We start from the raw sequence: 17,524 nt of genomic DNA on the forward strand, positions 1-17,524 counted from the left end.
GATTGTTTTGCCTCCTTGGTTATATTTATTCCTAAGTATTTTATTTTTATGCTAAAAATTGTTTTATTGATTTCCTCTTTGGATTGTTCATTTTTAGTGTATTTTCAAAATTTCAACTGATATTTGTTGACTTTTTATCCTTCAACTTCAGTAATTTATGGCAGAAAGAAAAGAGGAACTAAAACGCCTCTTGATGAAAGTGAAAGAGGAGAATGAAAAAGTTGGCTTAAAGCTCAACATTCAGAAAACTAAAATCATGGCATCTGGTCCCAACACTTCACGGGAAATTGATGGGGAAACAGTGGAAACAGTGTCAGACTTTATTTTGGGGGGGCTCCAAAATCACTGCAGATGGTGATTGCAGCTATGAAATTAAAAGACGCTTACTCCATCGAAGGAAAGTTATGACCAACCTAGATAGCACAATAAAAAGAAGAGACATTACTTTGTCAACAAAGGTCCGTCTAGTCAAAGCTGTGGTTTTTCCAGTGGTCATGTATGGATGTGAGAGTTGGGGTGTAAATAAAGCTGAGCACCGAAGAATTGATGCTTCTGAACTGTGGTGTTGGAGAAGACTCTTGAGAGTCCCTTGGACTGCATGGAGATCCAACCAGTCCTTCCTAAAGGAGATCAGTCCTGGGTGTTCATTGGAAGGACTGATGCTGAAGCTGAAACTCCAATACTTTGGCCACCTCATGCGAAGAGTTGACTCATTGGAAAAGACCCTGATGGTGGGAGGGATTGGGGGCAGGAGGAGAAGGGAACAACAGAGGATGAGATGACTGGATGGCATCACCGACTAGATGGACATGAGTTTGAGTAAACTCCGGGATTTGGTGATGGACAGGGAGGCCTGGCATGCTGTGATTCATGGGGTCGCAAAGAGTTGGACACGACTGAGTGACTGAACTGGCTGACTGACTGATTACATATTTTGTTTATCATATATTGAACCATCCTTGCACTTCAGGAACAAAACTCACTTGGTCTTGGTGTGTTTAATCCTTTTATTGTGCTGCTGAATTCAGTTTGTTAATCTTGAGAATTTTTGTATCATATATTTATAAGAAATGTTGATATGTAGTTTTCTTGTAGTGTCTTTGTCTGGCTTTGGTATCAGGGCAGTGTTGGCCTCATGGAATGAGTTACAAACTGTTCCCATCTCTTCAAAGGTTTGGAAGAGTTTCAGAGTGATTGATGTTAAATCTTCCTTGAACATTTGATGGAATTCACCAGTTAAGTCATCTTGTCCTGAGCCTTTTGTTATTGAGAGGTTTTTTAAAAATTACTGACTCAGTCTCTTTGCTAGTTATAGATGTATTCTACTCAGATTTTTAATTTTTTCATGGTTCATTTCTGATAGATATATATTTCTAGGAATTTGTCCATTTCATCTAGATTATGTAATTTGTTGATACAAATGTTCATAGCATTCTCTTATTATCTCTTTTATTTTTATAAAATTGGTAATATCCCCACTAATGTATTTCTGATTTTAATACTTTTAAGTCTTCTCTCTCATTTGGTCTCAGTCTAAACTAAAGGTTTGTTTATTTAGTTGATCTTTTCAAAGAACCAGCTTTGATTTTGATGACTTTTTTCCTGTTTTTTTCTCTTCTGCATTGTATTTATCTCCATTCTAAGGCTTATTATTTCTTTCTTTCTGGTCTGGGTTAGTTTTTTCTTCTTTTTCTAGTTTCTTAAATTATGAATATAAAGTTAGGTTATTAATTGAGATCTTTCTTCTTTATTAGCATATGCATTGCAGCAATAAATTTTCTTCTTAGCACTGCTTTCTCTGTATCCCTTAAGTTTTGGTATATTGTGTCTCATTTTTGTTTGTCTCAGGTATTTTCTAATAAAACTCACAGATTTTTCTTCTTATTGTTGATTTAAATTTTAAAATGTGTTCATTTTGATGTATTTTTGACTGCACCACCTCTCCATTGCTGTGATCAGGCTTCCTCTAGTTGCGGTGAGGGGGGATACTCTTCCTTGTGATGCGTGGGCTTCTCTTGTGGTGCAGGGACTGTGGGCACATGGGCTTCAGTAGTTTTAGCAGCACATGGGCTCAACAGTTGTGACGTGTGCTTCCTTGCTCCATGGCATGTGGAATCTTCCTGGACCAGGGAGTGAACCCATGTCCCCTGCATCAGCAGGTGGATTCTTAACTGCTGGACCCCCAGGGAAGATCAGAAATTCAGATTTTTACTAAGCTATGGTGAGTCTACTGATGAGCTCATTTATGGGATTTTTCATTTAATGTACAGTGTTTTTGACGTCTAACATTTTCTTTTGATTTCTTTCTTGGAATTTTTCCTGTCAGCTGTATTACCACCTGTTCTTGCATTTTGTCTACTTTCTTCATTAGAACTCTTAGCATATTAATCACTCATTTTATAATCTTTAATGTGGTAATTCCAATACCTGTGACTAGTTCTGGCAATATCTTTGTTCCTCAGACATTCTTTCCTTTTGCCTTTAGCAAATAGTTTTCTGCTGAAAGTCAGAGATTGTATAGGGTAACAGGTACTGAAGTAAACACGTTTTTGGTGTGAGGGTTTATGTTAATCTGGCTAAGAGGTAGACTATTTTCTTATTTCTTATATAAGCATCAGAGGCTTTGTATTACTGTAATGGGCTCATTTTTCCTTCCCTTCATTTCTCTGTGGCTTCCCTTTCCTCTGATCTTTAATGAGAGTCTTTGTCTTATAGCTCTTTTAGTTTTAATCCACAGTCCTTATTACTGAAGGCTTTTTAGTGTGGAGATAGGTTTAGTTGGAAGCAGGAGAATGTGCCCTTATCTTCTAAGCTTTTAATCAGTCTCAATCTTTTGTAGACCTGTGATGCCGGGGGAGGGGGAGGTAGAGTCTTATGAAACCCTAGTTCCTTCTGGCTGAAACTAATTTTCTGGCTGAAACTAACTGAAAAAAAATTTCCAGTTTTTATTTTGGAATCCTCTTCTGGTTAAATATCCTTTTCTTTCTGTCTTTTTATCTGTCTATGCTTTTCTTAAGTGAGACAGAAAGACTGGAAACATCTGGGATTAGGTCAAATTCCCTTCTTTCAGCTTGGAAAAGGCTTCAAAATATCCCCCCTAGGAAGTCTCTCCCCTTTACATAGTCCTATTAGGGAGAAGGATATGGAGGGTTTCACAAAGGCTATTCTCTCTTTGCCAGGCCCATGAGGGGATGTTTGTCCTCACCCTAAAAATATAGAATGGTTTCTGGAAGAAAGCCATGAATGTATGGGCACCCCATTTACTGCCAAGACCCTTATACCTTCCTACTCAGTCATAGCAATTTGTCAAAATTTCTCCCTAAATGCTCCTACCAGTTCTTCATAATCTTGAAGCTTCTGCTCCAGGTCTCAATTGCCTCATTCTCTGGATGCATCTCTGTCTCCAGGCTTCAGAGAAATTATTTGCTCTGTGACTCATTCTCTGACAGGTCAAGAAAATCATGGATTTTCAGTTTGTCCACCTTTTTCTTGTAAGGAGAAGAATGACAAATTCCAAGGCCTTACACATAATAACAAAAGAACCAACCTCTCCCCTTCCAAAGAAGAAAGCATGTAGTGTGTTTGTATGAGCATGAAGCTCGGGCCATTAACAACACCAGGACCTTAAGATACTTCGGCACTGGGGTGGGGATATGGAAGCAGGATTCACCGGTCATTTTTAAAAAAAATGCTTCTTTTCCTTGTTAAGTTTCACTTTCATAGTTTTGAAGAGGACTTTCAGAGAGAACATTTAGGCAAAAAAGAAGTGCAGTATTGTTTGTAACAGCTAAAATGGGAAATTAACTTGAATATCCATCAACAGCAGAGTGTCTAAATTACTTGCCACCTACAGGAGACTGCTGGGCAAGCTGTTCGAGAGAGTGGAGAACCTGCATCTGCTGATGCTTGCTAAGCCCAAGGAAGATGTCTATGATACAGTGTGCAGTAAAAAAAAAAAAAAAAAAAATGGTGCGAGTCATGTGTATTTATGTCATGGGTACAGAAAGGGTCTGAGGACACATGCAATTTCAAGAAGGACGGGGAAGCTGAGGCTCTGCACTGGGCATTGTTTGGATTGCTTGCTTTGAATAGAAATTGATTTTGAATCAAAACAACAGGGGTAAGAGAGGAATTAGAGGAAACTTAGTTTTCACTGTTCTGTACTCAGTGTATTAGTCCTCATGTCATAAAAATAAATAAGCAAGTAAAGAAATAAATAAAATGAAGAGCCAGGAAACATAAGAAGTACCCCCAATGTAGTTTGCAGGGTCTTCCCCAACCTGTGCTGGACTTCACTTCCCTTTCCTTTCCAACACCTTCTGTTCATTTCCCCACTCTCATGGTCCACCCAACCACCCTACTGTCAGGCTCAGCTGCAAGGCTGCCTGGACCCCTTCCAGCACCTCCCATTTCTGAACTCAACCTCAGCAGGTTGGAAGGGCAGAGCCACAGTGCACAGGCACCAGGGTGAAGCCCAGCGCCCCCACCACCATGTGACCCTGGGACAGCTGAGAACTGGGGACAGCTGGACTTTCTCCTCAGGACTTGAGTTTACATGGGAAAAACTTTCTATAACTTCTACAGCCATGTGTGAACAGAAGGACTGGAAATTGACCAGAGTTCTGAAAATGCCTTGTGTAGAGCTCTTCCACACTCGTCCCTGGGTTAGACACCTGTCCCAGGAGCTGACTCCCAAAGTTCCTCTCTTCCTAGCAGTGGGTCACCTCAAGGACACACTTGAGGCCTCAAGGACACCCCTGAGGCCTGCAGAGCCCAATCAGGTTGGCATTGCCTGGATTCCTCTTGCTGGGAAGGGCAGCCTGAAGAGTGGGTTAGAGAGAGAGAGATGGGCTGAGGGAACCTTGACTCACAGAACACAAAAAGATCACATGGCCTCCTTCACTCTCCCAGCAAGATGTCTCGCAGACCACTGCTGGATCTGCTACTCAGATTGCTGAATGATAATCTCTGCGGTGCCAGCATTGCTTAAGATCCTCCACAGATTGAGAGCCACTGGGCAGGTAGGCATGGCCCAGGTCTTTATATCTGCTTCCTTGCTGTTGGGTCACTGTACAACCTCTTTGCCATGGCCTCTGAGTCCTGGGATCACCTTGGTTCATACCCTTCCCAGTACTTCTGGGCTGGGCTGGTTCTTCCACATCTCCATGAGTCACTGTGTCATATCAAGGAAGTCTTTGTCAGAAGTTCAACCAAGTTAAACCCAACTCCGTTGCTCTCTAGACCCCAGGTCCACAGGCAGCAAGAAATCAGAAAACAATGCACAACTTTTTGATATTTCATTCTTGCAACAGTATTCACTGGTTACTCGCTCTGCTCAGGCACAGTATGAGGTAACAGGGAGGTGCACTCCTGGCACCCAGAGGCCCCAGATGCCTGTGTCCCAAAAGAAGGAAGGAGCAGGGGCCTTGAGAGGGGTGTTCACAGTGGGGCCGGCCAAGAGCTAGGCCTCACATGCTGGCTGAGTATGATGTGGGCAAGGCACATCCACACCATGGCCTTGGTTTCCATGTCAGAAGCCAGGAAAGCAGCTGACATGCATCAACTGCTCATGTCAAAGCCCCAGAACTGTCACTGTGACCGTCCTAGGAGGAAGGGTCAAGGGTGGCTTCCCAGGAAGGCTGGCCCTAGCCTTCTGTGTGTCCTGTCTCAATGGGCCTGGTCAGGAGCCTTGTCATGCCCCTTTGAGCCTCCCATTTGCTGTCCTCATCCTCCCATAGCAGGCCACAGGTAATAGTTAATGAGAGCTGTGGAGATGTTCCAGCCTGAAAACAAAGCCTCGGACAATCGGGACTGGCCCCAGCCTGTGGTCAGACTGCGTCCCTCTGTCTGGAATTCCTCCCTCATCACTGGGCCCATGGCATCTCTTCAAGAAACAGTTTCATAGCTGCCTGTAGCATACTGCCCCCTCTCCCGGCCTGGCACCTCAACGAAACAGGGCACCTGAGGCAGGATCTAATCATAGAGGACCCTGTCAAGGAGCTGCTGCTGGTCTGCTGCCCTGAGGCTGGCCAGACCGACACCTGCCCTTCCTGATACACAAGCCACCTTTCCTTTTGTGATTCTGAATGTTTGGTGCTGTGCAAATGTTGTGATTTTTTTTTTTTTTTTTGAGGGGTTGGGGGACACAGCTTCATTCAAAATTGAGCCTTCCTGCAAGTGTGAAAATGGCAGTGTGGAAAATCAGACAGCTTCTTCCCCAAAAGCATCTTGCCACCCACAGATCAGTTAGAGAGTGCAAATTGGGTGAAAGCATTGTTTGTATGGGATGTTCTGTGACAGGGAACACCCATTGTTCAGGGTGCCCCTGGGTCTGGCCGGCCCTGGCAAGGTTGCACAGGAATGCATGGCATCTGCTGGTTCAAGGCTCTTGCTAAGACAGCTGGTCCCGCTTCTGATTCCCTTAGAGCAGCCCTTCCGCCACAGACTATGGCTGCTCATTCTGGAGGTGGGGTAAGTAGACACTACTGAGCTAACCCCCAGTCTCAAGCTTCTACCCAAGTCTCAGATTCCTCACTCACATTTATTACTCTCAATTCTTTTTCAGACTTATCCACACAATATGCGCCCTTTACAATATGTACTGTTTCCATCCCCGAAAGTTTCAAGCCCGAGTTCCTCTCTCCAACATACTGTATGGTAAGTGGCCAAAGGTATGTTTAGACACCTGGGTTTAGACAGTTCATTTGTGTGTGTGTGTGAGGAAATCAGTGAGGAACATCTTGCGAGCACTGGCAGCTTTGCAGTTGGCCTTGGCCTTGGGCTTCCCAGGACCTCTTCTGGCAGAGCTGTTGGGTTTAGGCACGGATGCCTCCATGTTAAAATGCCCCACTCTGCCTGACTGAATACTGACACTCCCTTCCCCCCAGTACGGTCCTCCAGTCCTCACATCAGGAACAAAGGATGGAGATTTAGGTCTTAGACTCTCCTGAATGTGATCCCAAGGATGCAAAACTGTTCCAAAGCTGGGGCTCAGTCGTGCTGTCCTGGTAGCCCCTACTTCCTGCTGGTTGCAAAGGATCCCTTGTGATCCAAAAAGCTGCAGTGGGTTTCTGGGCACTTGCAGAGGTGGGCCCCCTCTCACTAGCTGTTGGAAATGAGGGCCAGATCCTGGCAAGTGATCCCAGGTAGAGGCACGCTACAAGTCCAGCTGGCCCCTCTGTGCAGCCTGCTCCATAGCCCTTGAGTTGAACTGCAGGGGCCGACCCTCCATAGAGACATGGGCCTGGACATTCAGCGTGGCGGGCTCCTCCCTGAGCTGACTCAGGTCCAGAATGCTTCCTGGGCATCTCTGGTCCTGTGGGATGTGGAGTGGGTTGGCCAGGGAGGGCAGGCTACAGATGGCAGCCAGGTTAGGGAAGCCATTAGGCTGTTTCTGTCGCAGAATGTCAGGGCCCCCAGCCTGAGGCTTCCCGCAGAGCCCACTACCTGTGTTTTGTCTTGGGGGCTGAGCAGCAGGGGACGGGCAGTCTGGGTTGATCTGTAGGGCTTCCACCTGGGCCACACAGTCTGTCAGGGTAAATTTTGAATCCATGGTGCTTCCCCCAAGACCTGGCCTCCAGGGACCTTGGAAACACCCAAGGTTCCTAGGCAGCCTGGGCTCCTGGGAGCCAGGCCAGACAGATGGATTTGGGAACTTATTTTTCCTGGATGTGTTGGTTGCCATGGCAGCTTCAGGCCCTACAGAGGAGAAAGAGCCTTCAGGGTAGCCCGGTGTCCCTTGTTCCCCAGAGACCTGCACACACTCCAGAGAGGGGTCACAGGATGTAGACCTGGTCTCCTGTGTGGCTCCGGCTAGGACCTTGCTCACTCCAGCAAGCAGGCCCTTGGGACCTGAACATGCCCACAGCTCCTTCCTGTTGGGTGCAGAGCTCGTAGAGATCCTACCTGCATCTAAAGCCTGGGTCCCCCTGCCATCCAGTTTCACTGGACCTAGGCCCATCTTCTCAGAGCCAGCTCCTGGTTTCTCCACCAGTCCTCCCGAGGGGGCTGTTGGCTCTCTGAGAGCTGAGGCAGGCATGGCGCGGAGCTCTGGGCCCCGGCGGAGCCAGTTGATGATGCCCATGGTGATGGCCAGTTCGGTGTCACAGAGCTTCAGCAGGCACTCTCTGCCCCTCCAAGAGCTCTGCAAGAAGCCCTGGTTGAGCAGGTCTGGGCCTGGAACGGGAGCCAGGTTCTCCTCTGCCCCAACACGGAAGCTGCACATGGACAAGGGGGCTCCCACTGCAGGCCCCGATAGACTCTCAGACACACACAAGTCATCATCCAGGCTTGGACTCCCAGGGCCCTCAGCGGGGTCATAGAAGAGCTCATAGAGGGCGTCTCCACTGTAGCTGTCCCGGGGGAAGGTGGCTGTGGGTGTGCCTGGGCTCGGGGCCTCCTTCTTATCCTCCTCAAGGCCTGGTGAGAAGGAGTCATAGTAGCCCTCGTCGCTCGTGGACACAGACTCCGGCCGCTCACTCTTGGGGGTTCCTGTGTCCACGGAGCTGGCTTTGGAGCTGCTGTGGGGATCCCTGCATGGGCACAGGGGGAGCTCAGCCAGCCCAGCTGCATCTGGCCTGGGCTGAGCTGTGTCTGACGCCTGGGGGCCTCCCAGCCTCGGGCCTAGCAGGGCGTGCTGCTGCTGCCTCACCGAGTGATTCACATGGTCCCAGAACTTGGCAAAGTCAGACATCTCATTCTGAGCTGGTGAGGCCAGCTGCTCTATGCTGCCTTGGAAGGGGCCCCTGGGAGTCTTGCTGTCAGAGGTCTGTGATCTCTGGGCAGGGCTTGCCAGGCCCTCGTTCAGCTCCAGGGATGGCACTGAGCTCTCATCTGCAAAGATCTCCCCACAGCCTGTGAGTGAGTCAAAGCTCTTCAGTGAGGCCACGTCCTCACACAGGGCCCTGCAGAGGTCAAAGGAAGAGTCGGGCAGGAACTCACTGTCAGACAGGTCCTGGCACTGGCCATCCAGTCCCAGTTCCTCACCCAAGGGGAGGAAGGCTATGCCTCGCTGCCCTCCAGTCTCTGATGGGCCCTTGGGAGAAGACAAGCCCTGCCCCTCGGTTGCCTGTGAGGGCAAATTTTCAGTCTTGTTTCTGCGGATGTGGAATAGGTTACGAAAGCACTTCTTGGGTCGTTTCAGGGAAATCCTCTTCCTTGGCATGCTCTTGGCCACAGCTGGTACGAAGGGCATCTGGGGCACAAAGTGGCGGTAGTCAATCATGCGCTGGCTGCTGGAGGGCCCTGGGAAACTTGCGCTGCCCACCAACTGCCCTGTAGCTGTGGCTGCCCTGTCAGCCCTGGGTACAGTGTCGTGATTCTTGCTCTTCCAAGCCAGTTTGAAGGTGGCCCCACAGAGAGCTGCAGGCCCTCCACTGGTGTCTGGCTGGGCTTCCCGATCAGAGCATCTGTTGTATCCTTGGGTGCTAGGACTGACCTGGGGGCCCCTCTCACTGTGGGGCAGCTGCTGCCCTCCCAGTGAGATTGCATCCTCTGTGGTCAGGGCAGTCGCTGCTGGGTCTGGAGGTTTCTCATGGTCAATCTGCAGGCTAGATTTGATGAAGGTCTTTCCTCTCTTCAGCTCCATGCTGCAGTGTCCCTGCTGCTATGGGGGAAAGCAGGAGACACTCAATACCTAGGATGGAGGCTTGTGATTCTAGAAAACCTGTCCCCATGCCCCACCCCCTGCCCCACTCACACAGGCATGGGAGCTGAGCTCTGACATCGGAGCTTGGGTCCTCTGTGGAGGCAAGAGGAGGGGGAGATAGGAACTGTCCCACTCCCACACTTACTGCTCCAGCCTTTGTAGACAACTGATTCTCAGAGAAGTTAAGTCGCATGCTTAAAGGCACAGACTTGGAGCCAAAATGAGAGCAGACAGGGTCTGGTGTTCCTGTAACTGTGATCTTGTGACTCACTCAAGAATCCTTTCAAAGCTTGTCTGGGCAAGTTAGCCTCTCATATCCAGGCCCTACACTCTACCAATAGCACCATATCCTTAGGGGGAGTATCATGGCCCTTCTGAGTGGATGAAGCAGAGAAGTCCATAAGTAAGTTGCTTCCTTCATGTAAGCAACAAAACTGAAAGGAAATCTGCTTCCAGGGTTGGGTGCCGTAGGTCACCAGTGGAAGGGGAAGACACATGTGTGCCCTTCAGGACTGATGTACCCAGCAGGCAGGCAAGGCACAACCAAGCATTCCATGGTGCATACAGAGCTTGGGCAGAAGAAGAGAGACAGCAATGTGGCAAAATGCGAAGGAGAGGAGACAAGCATGAGACCAGGAATGGACAGGCTGGCCATCAAAGCACCTCATGAGCTGGGGCAGCAGGCAGGTGTTGTCTTCTGTGCATATCCTAACTGACAGACATTGCTACCTGGAGTGCCACCCAGAGAAAGTTTCTGATGCCCAGTCTGAGTTCAACGGGAAAGAATGCTGGAATTGCTTATTGATGTCTTCCCGCACTTGAGAGTGTGAAGGTGGTAAGAGTGTTAAGAAGTTGATCATTGTTGGCACAGCTGGGGAGTCTGGCCTTACCCTGAGTCAATGAAGAGCTATAGAAGTCTTCTGAGGGAGCAGGTGGAAGCAATGGCATAATGAATCTGGTGATCTGAGACCAGTTTTCTGATGTCTGAGTAGAGGATGGACTAAACCATGAGAGAAGCTCTGAACAGAGGGGACTCAAAAGAGGCAACTAAAATGGTCCGGGTGTAAGGAGATAAAGTCTAGATGGAGGCTGCAGCTATAAGCATGATAAAGAGAGTAAAGCCATAAGATCTTTCAAAGGAAGAAACACCAGGATTCAGCAACTGAATAAAGAAAGACAGTCTAGAAGCCTGAGGCCTGGATACATGCCACTAGGGGAATCATAAAAGAGGGAAAGCTGAAGTGGAGAGGATGAGAGGTGAATGAAGGGAAGGAAGTGACCTGTGCTAAGAGCTGGTTTGGGGGTGAGAAGCAGTGGTCTAGCTTAAATGTATTACCTTTGTGTGAGTTTGGAAACCCATGAGAACACATGAAAAGAAGGCAGTGCTGTGTCAGTAATCAAAGGATGTCACAGTCATCAGTCAGGATGTGAAAACACAGGATACAGGCCCCAGATAGCTGAGGTGCATATCAGAGGAATGATTTCATTGAGCCCAGACTCTTGCATCTTCCCATATATAGAAAAGCACTAAACTCCTTAACTTGGGATATCTGGTTTTGTTTAATTAACAATAATCATTTGACATTAATACCACCAGCCCTTGCTGCAAATCCTCTATATAACCTGGTTCCCACTCTTGATTCCTTGGAGCAGTTCTCTAATGGTTACTTGAGATGCTGCCTCCTGGGCTTGAAGTCCTAAAAATTCCCACTGAATAAAATGTAACTCTTAAAAAAAAAAAAAAAAAACACTAAAATAAGGCAGGGTTTAAGAGCACTCCCTTAGAGTCAGTCCCTCCATCTTAGCTTGCTGGACCTCACAGGTATCCAGTTCTCAGGCTCCATCTGTCTCACTGTCTCCACATGTCCTTGGCAGTGAGGGACTGCCAGCTGGTCTTCTGGCAATTTGACCAGGGAGAGATTATAGAGTTTGGGTTGATTTCTTTGGTTCTCCATAGGGAACACCTAGATTCACTCTCCCTTAGTCCACAACCTGTGAGGAAGGACTAGAGCAGGTGTGCAAGCAAGTGACTGTCAGTATGCATGCCTTTCACACCCACTGCCAAAGAGGCTTACCAGCCCCCTCTGGAGAGTCTCAGAAATGCTTTGACATGAGGTCTGGGAGGTGGGTGGAGGGGCTGCCTCCCAGCCCAACTGGCAACATTAAAACCAAAGAGGATGAGAAGAGGTGGCAAAGGTGGCACTGCATATGCTCACAGGGGCAAATGTCACTACCTCCATCCCATTCCCACCCCTTAGCAATGCTTCCTCCCCAGTATAGGAACACCTGCGGCTTTGACCAGAGAAGAGCAGAAGGAGCAGGCACCATGCAAGGGAAAGTTGCAGAACCCAGGCTTGGCTCTGGCTATAGCCCAGTTCTTGGTGGCAGCACCCTGGACAGTGGGTCAGCTGCCTTTCTGCCTCCTATTGGGTAGCATGTAGCATGTGTCCAAGTCTTTCCCAACCTGTACCTGCAGACCCCATTCTTACTTCTCCCAATCCTTTGTAACCCAGCCCTGATGGGTTTGGGGACACACAGCATAGTGGTAACCAGGAAAATTGCTTAGCCCATAAGCTTATAAGGGACATACTGCTGTAACCCCACTTAACAAAGGAGAATTTAACATCCAGAAAAGTCAATGGATTGGCCCTCACACAGGTAGCAACAGAGCTAGGATTTGAACCCAAGACTGTCTGATACTAAACCTGTGTTCTTAACTGTGATAGAAATTCTTTGAACCAACAGCTCAATTTCCCCTTCATGGGAAATCTAAAAATTGAATAATAAAAATGCTTTGTAATAAAATTTGAAAAGTAAAATGAAAATGAAGACTAAAAGCAAAAGTATAGCTCACACAAACTTAGAAAAATTGTAACTGAAAGTAGTATAATTTCTATGGCAAGAAATTTGGGCAATATTATGATTATGCAGTTACCTTTCTTATGTTTTAGAAAAATCTTTTTCTTACTGTACTCTGGAAAATAACTTCAACCAGGCATGATAAAGATTATTTCACTGAAATTCAGTGTGTGTTCAGTCCATTCAGTTTCCATGTTAAGATACTTTACCAGATCCTGACTCTTTGGAAATCTGCGGTCCATATGTGACATGGGTGGGAGCTCCCTAAGTGGTCAGAGGATCCACTACCCAACTGGAGTCAGGCTGAGCAGTCATCTTTCTTGATAATTCTCAGGGGCACAGTAGGATTTATCTAGACACCCAGGTGCTGGCACTCTCATTTCCTGAGGGCAGAGGCCATATGTGTCAAGGTTCTCAGTTTTAAAAATGCACATTCTGCTTTGTTATCCTGTGGCTAAACACCCTCTTAGGGGAGAACCTGATAGATACTCTCCCATTATTTGCCAGCCAATAAGACCAGTTTTTAGTTTTAACAGATCACTCTAGTTGTGAATAAGAATGTAAAGTAGAAGCAAAAGGGCAGAGAGGTCAGTTAGGAGCCAGACGAGGGTCCAGTGGAAAGAAAGTGGTGGCAGAGACTTCCCATATGTGAAAGCTTCCCCTTGAAGCATCTTACACAGAGCATGCACATGCATGTGAACTTGTTGCAAATTGAGAAAATGAAGTAATTTCATTTGTTGCTTTTCTACATTATGTCTAACTAGCTCAACTGCCTGGAATTTTCTTTTCTTTTTGGTAAGGTAATTCTATGCTTTTCTTTCATTTTTGAACATGAAAATGATTGGGTACTTCATGAAGCAAAATAAAAACATTGGAGTTACATGTATGCAACAGAAATAGTTTGGAAATACAAAAAATTTGGCTAATAGTTTTGGTATTTACCCTGATTTCCCCTGCCCCACCCCCCAATATCCAGGAAATGACAAACATGAAACACAAAGAGGTGAGTGATGATAAGAGTAGGGGCTTCTGAGGGGAGCCCCACCCAGGTACATCTTGGACACTGGGGTGGAGAAGGTAGGTATGGAGCAGTAGTTTATCTCTGTAATAGGCTACCTTGTCGAAGCCAAAACCTTCCATATGGATGGAATGAAGGCCATTGTGGGGAGGGACAATCTCTGTTCTGGGGTGGGTGTGAGATTGGGGATAAAGCAGAAAGAGAATCTGCACTGTTTTGAACATTACCAATTCATTCAACCCTCATGTTGGGGAGACAAAGGGACCTTTGGAGACCGAAGGTCCTGGTCCACTTTTTATAAGGGAGTGTCTGGATATTCCTGGCCTGCCCAGTGGAGAGAAGATGGGCCTCCAGTCTTACTCGTCCTTTCCCAAGACCCCATCCGCGAGAAGGTTTCCCCCTTCCCTAGCTCAGACAGATCATCGCTCCCGGACACCATATCATCTTCCCTGGGCACCAGGGAGTGGACAGAGTGCAGACACTGGTTCCTCCACTCAGCCCGCCCATTGCACGAAAATCGCACAAAAATTTCCCAATCACTCCCTTCCCCCACTCCACACACGCCTACATCCTCGGGGCTTTGGCGACTTACCGCTGAGGCCGGGAGTGTCGCGGTATGCGGTCTTGGCAGGTCTGGGAGCCGCGCCCGATACCGAGCTGCGCGCTCAGCACCACGGTCAGTTCCCGACGCCTGGCGCCCACTCAGGACGCGGGGGAGGCGGAGGGCCCGCGTCCTTCCTTCCGCGCTGGAGGCGCTGGGCAGCCGTTCCAGGAAACGGGCCCGCAAGGGTTAACCGCGAGAGGGCAACTAGGCCGGGGCGGGGCAGAGGTGGGCCGGGAGCCTGTCAGCCGCCACGCAGTAGTCGGAGAGGTGACGCGCGCGGGCCGAGTGGGGGCTGTTCTGGCAGTCCCTCCGTCTCGCTTTGTTCGTGTTTATTCAGATATCAGCCTCGGTGCTTCTCTGCCTCCCCGCAGGACTGTGATTTTGCATCCCTGAGGCCCAGCCTCTTGTGCACCCCAGACTGACAGTCATCCAATCATGACCGTCTGCCCCGACCTTATACTGTATTCCACAGCCAGGGTCAGAACCCCTTAGAGTGCGCAGGTGTGGGTACCCCTAACCCCCACATCCTGCAGCGCCTGGCAAGTTTAACCCCAAGCATCTCGGAAGGGCCTAGCCATAACTCCTACCCAGTGTTCAAAGAGGATTTGGAAGAAGGGAAAGGCCAGTCTCGAGATGCGGGGCACTCTTCCCGGAATCTTCCTTATGGAATACCTTTCTTGGGCCCCGATTAGATTATTAATGAGAAGGAAGGAGATGCTTCCCTTTCAGGTAGTTGCAGCGTGGGGGTTGCTGGTACTGTGGGCTGCGATGGCTTGCAGGAGGGGAGAAAGTGTTGCGAGGACTCTCTCCCCACTGAGCTGAGGGCAGAGGGTTTGCACGCTGGGTGTAGGAATAAGATGTGGATTAAGCAGTTCTGGGATGGCTCAGAGAAAAGTTCCAGGAGCATGTGTGAGGGGCGTAGCACAGGGCTGGTGGGGCAGGGTGCGGGTTGTGATGAAGGGACTGATTCCAAGCAGCACAGAGGAGTGCAGGAGGGGAGCTCTGGGAGGAAGAATGAAGGAGTCTTCCAGACAAGGCTTGGGCTGAGTGCCCAGAGAGGTCAGGGATTTGTGGATGATGAAGGCTTTTCCTTTCTCTGAGCATGGTGGACTCCCTCCCTCTTCCTATTAAAAAAAAAAAACAAAAAAAACACCTGAATACTACCTTTGGTCTGGGCTGAATTTGTCATAGGGCAGCAGCCTTCTTTAACTTCAGTCACCTTGAGATTGTCCCACCCCAGTCACGCCACTCAAGAGTTCCACCAGAGGCCCCTCCCTCAGTGAGGATCGCCAATCACCTTTGGGTGAGCCCCCTTCTTACATTTCTTGGAGTTGAACCATCTTTCTACCCAGTGACTGACTCACTATTATACCAGAAGTCCCCCTCCACTCATGTCGATAGTATAGTCTTGAACTTCCCGGCAGTTTCTGGCCTTCAGGGGTCCCTGAATCAGTTTTCCCCCTATTAAGTAAAAACAAAGGTGGATCTGTGCCTCATCAACAAACAACCCTGAATCATGTGTCGGATCCCCTAGACTCCACAGTCCTCACCAGTTAAAGTTAATAAATATTTGTTATTGTTGAGTTGCTAAGCTGTGTCCCACTCTTTGCAACCCCATGAACTGCAGCACACCAGGTTCCTCTGTCCTCTACTCTCTCCAGAAGTTTGGTCAAATTCATGGTCATTGAGTTGGTGATGATATCTAACCATCTCATCTTATGCTGCCTCCTTTTCCTCCTGCCCTCAATCTTTCCCAGAGTCAAGGTCTTTTCCAATGAGTCAGCTCTTCACATAGTGTGGCCAAATTGTTGGAGTTTCATTCAGCATCAATCCTTCCAATGAATATACAGGGTTGATTTTCTTTAGCATTGACTGGTTTGACCTCCTTGAAGAGACACGTGCACCCCAATGTTCATCGCAGCACTGTTTATAATAGCCAGGACATAGTTCAAGGAACTCTTAAGAGTCTTCTCCAACACCCTCAATTTGAAAGCGTCAATTCTTCAGTGCTCAGCCTTCTTTATGGTTCAAGTCTCACGTTTGTACATGACTACTGGTAATAAAATAAAGATCTGTGTAGTCAAAGCTATGGTTTTCCCAGTAGTCATGTATGGATGTGAGAGTTGAACCATTAAGAAACCTGAGCACTGAAGAATTGATGCTTTTGAACTGTGGTGTTGAAGAAGACTCTTGAGAGTCCCTTGGACTGCAAGGAGATCAGACCAGTCAATCCTAAAGGAAATTAGTTATGAATATTCATTGGAAGGACTGATGATGAAGCTGAAGCTCCAATAATTTGGCCACTTGATGGGAAGAGTTAACTCATTGGAAAAGACCCTGATGCTGGGAAAGATTGAAGGTAGGAAGAGAAGGGGATGACAGAGTATGAGATGGTTGGATGGCATCACCGACTCAATGGACATGAGTTTCAGCAAGCTCCAGGAGTTGGTGAAGGACAGAGAAGCCTGGCTGCTGCAGATCATGTGGTCACAAAGAGTCAAACATGACTGAGTGAACAATAACAGCTGGTAATGAACATTTAGCCTCTCCAACTATGGTCTCTCTTCTTCCACGTTACAGCATTACAAAGACTTTTCATATTCCTTAAACTTGTCACTTTTTGCTTAACTTCTTCCAATGAGTGATAATTGATCTAGTCAATGCTCTGCTTCCCGCCCTTTTGTCAGTGAGAGCTATTCTAAGCCATCTACTTCCTTCTTTTAGAGAGTTTAAAAACATCTTTGCTTTGGGGTATTAAAAACACCAAACCAAAACAAACTCTCTCTCTCTCTACACACAGATATATATGTGTGTATGTATGCATAAACATATAAATAACATAAATATGTATTTATATGTAATAAAAAACCATATAATTATACATGATATAAAATATATTTGTATAAATAAATAATCTATATGCATATATAGTTCACAACAAATTGTGGAAAATTCCTAAAGAGATGAGAATGCCAGACCACCTTACATGCCTCCTGAAAAACCTGTATGCAAGTCAAGAAGTAACAGTTAGAACTGGACACAGAACAGTAGACTGGTTCAAAATTGAGAAAGAAGTACATTAAAGCTGCATATTGTCACCCTGCTTATTTACTTATAAGAAGAGTGCATCATGAGAAATGCTTGGCTGGATGAAGCATAAGCTGGAATCAAGATTGTTGGAAGAAATATCAATAACCTCAGATATGCAGATAACACCATCCTTATGGCAGAAAGTGAAGAGGAATTAAAGAACCTCTTGATGAAGTTGAAAGAGGAAAATGAAAAAGCTGTCTTAAAACTCAACATTCAGAAAACTAAGATCATGGTATCTGGTCCCATCACTTCATGGCAAATAGATGGGGAGACAATGGAAACAGTGACAGACTTTATATTCTTG

The 17,524-nt window shown here is 47.2% G+C and overlaps 1 protein-coding gene across 1 annotated transcript; it reads right to left on the bottom strand.

Moving 5' to 3' along the window:
• Positions 1 to 7,156: 7,156 nt before the first annotated feature.
• AMER3 (APC membrane recruitment protein 3) lies at positions 7,157 to 9,586 on the bottom strand. The gene has a single exon (XM_065929005.1). It carries the CDS (start codon positions 9,584 to 9,586, stop codon positions 7,157 to 7,159), a length of 2,430 nt encoding a protein of 809 aa, XP_065785077.1.
• Positions 9,587 to 17,524: the final 7,938 nt, after the last annotated feature.

The sequence above is a fragment of the Muntiacus reevesi genome, chromosome 3 (genome assembly GCF_963930625.1).
Source record: "Muntiacus reevesi chromosome 3, mMunRee1.1, whole genome shotgun sequence".
Taxonomy (NCBI): Eukaryota; Metazoa; Chordata; class Mammalia; order Artiodactyla; family Cervidae; genus Muntiacus; species Muntiacus reevesi.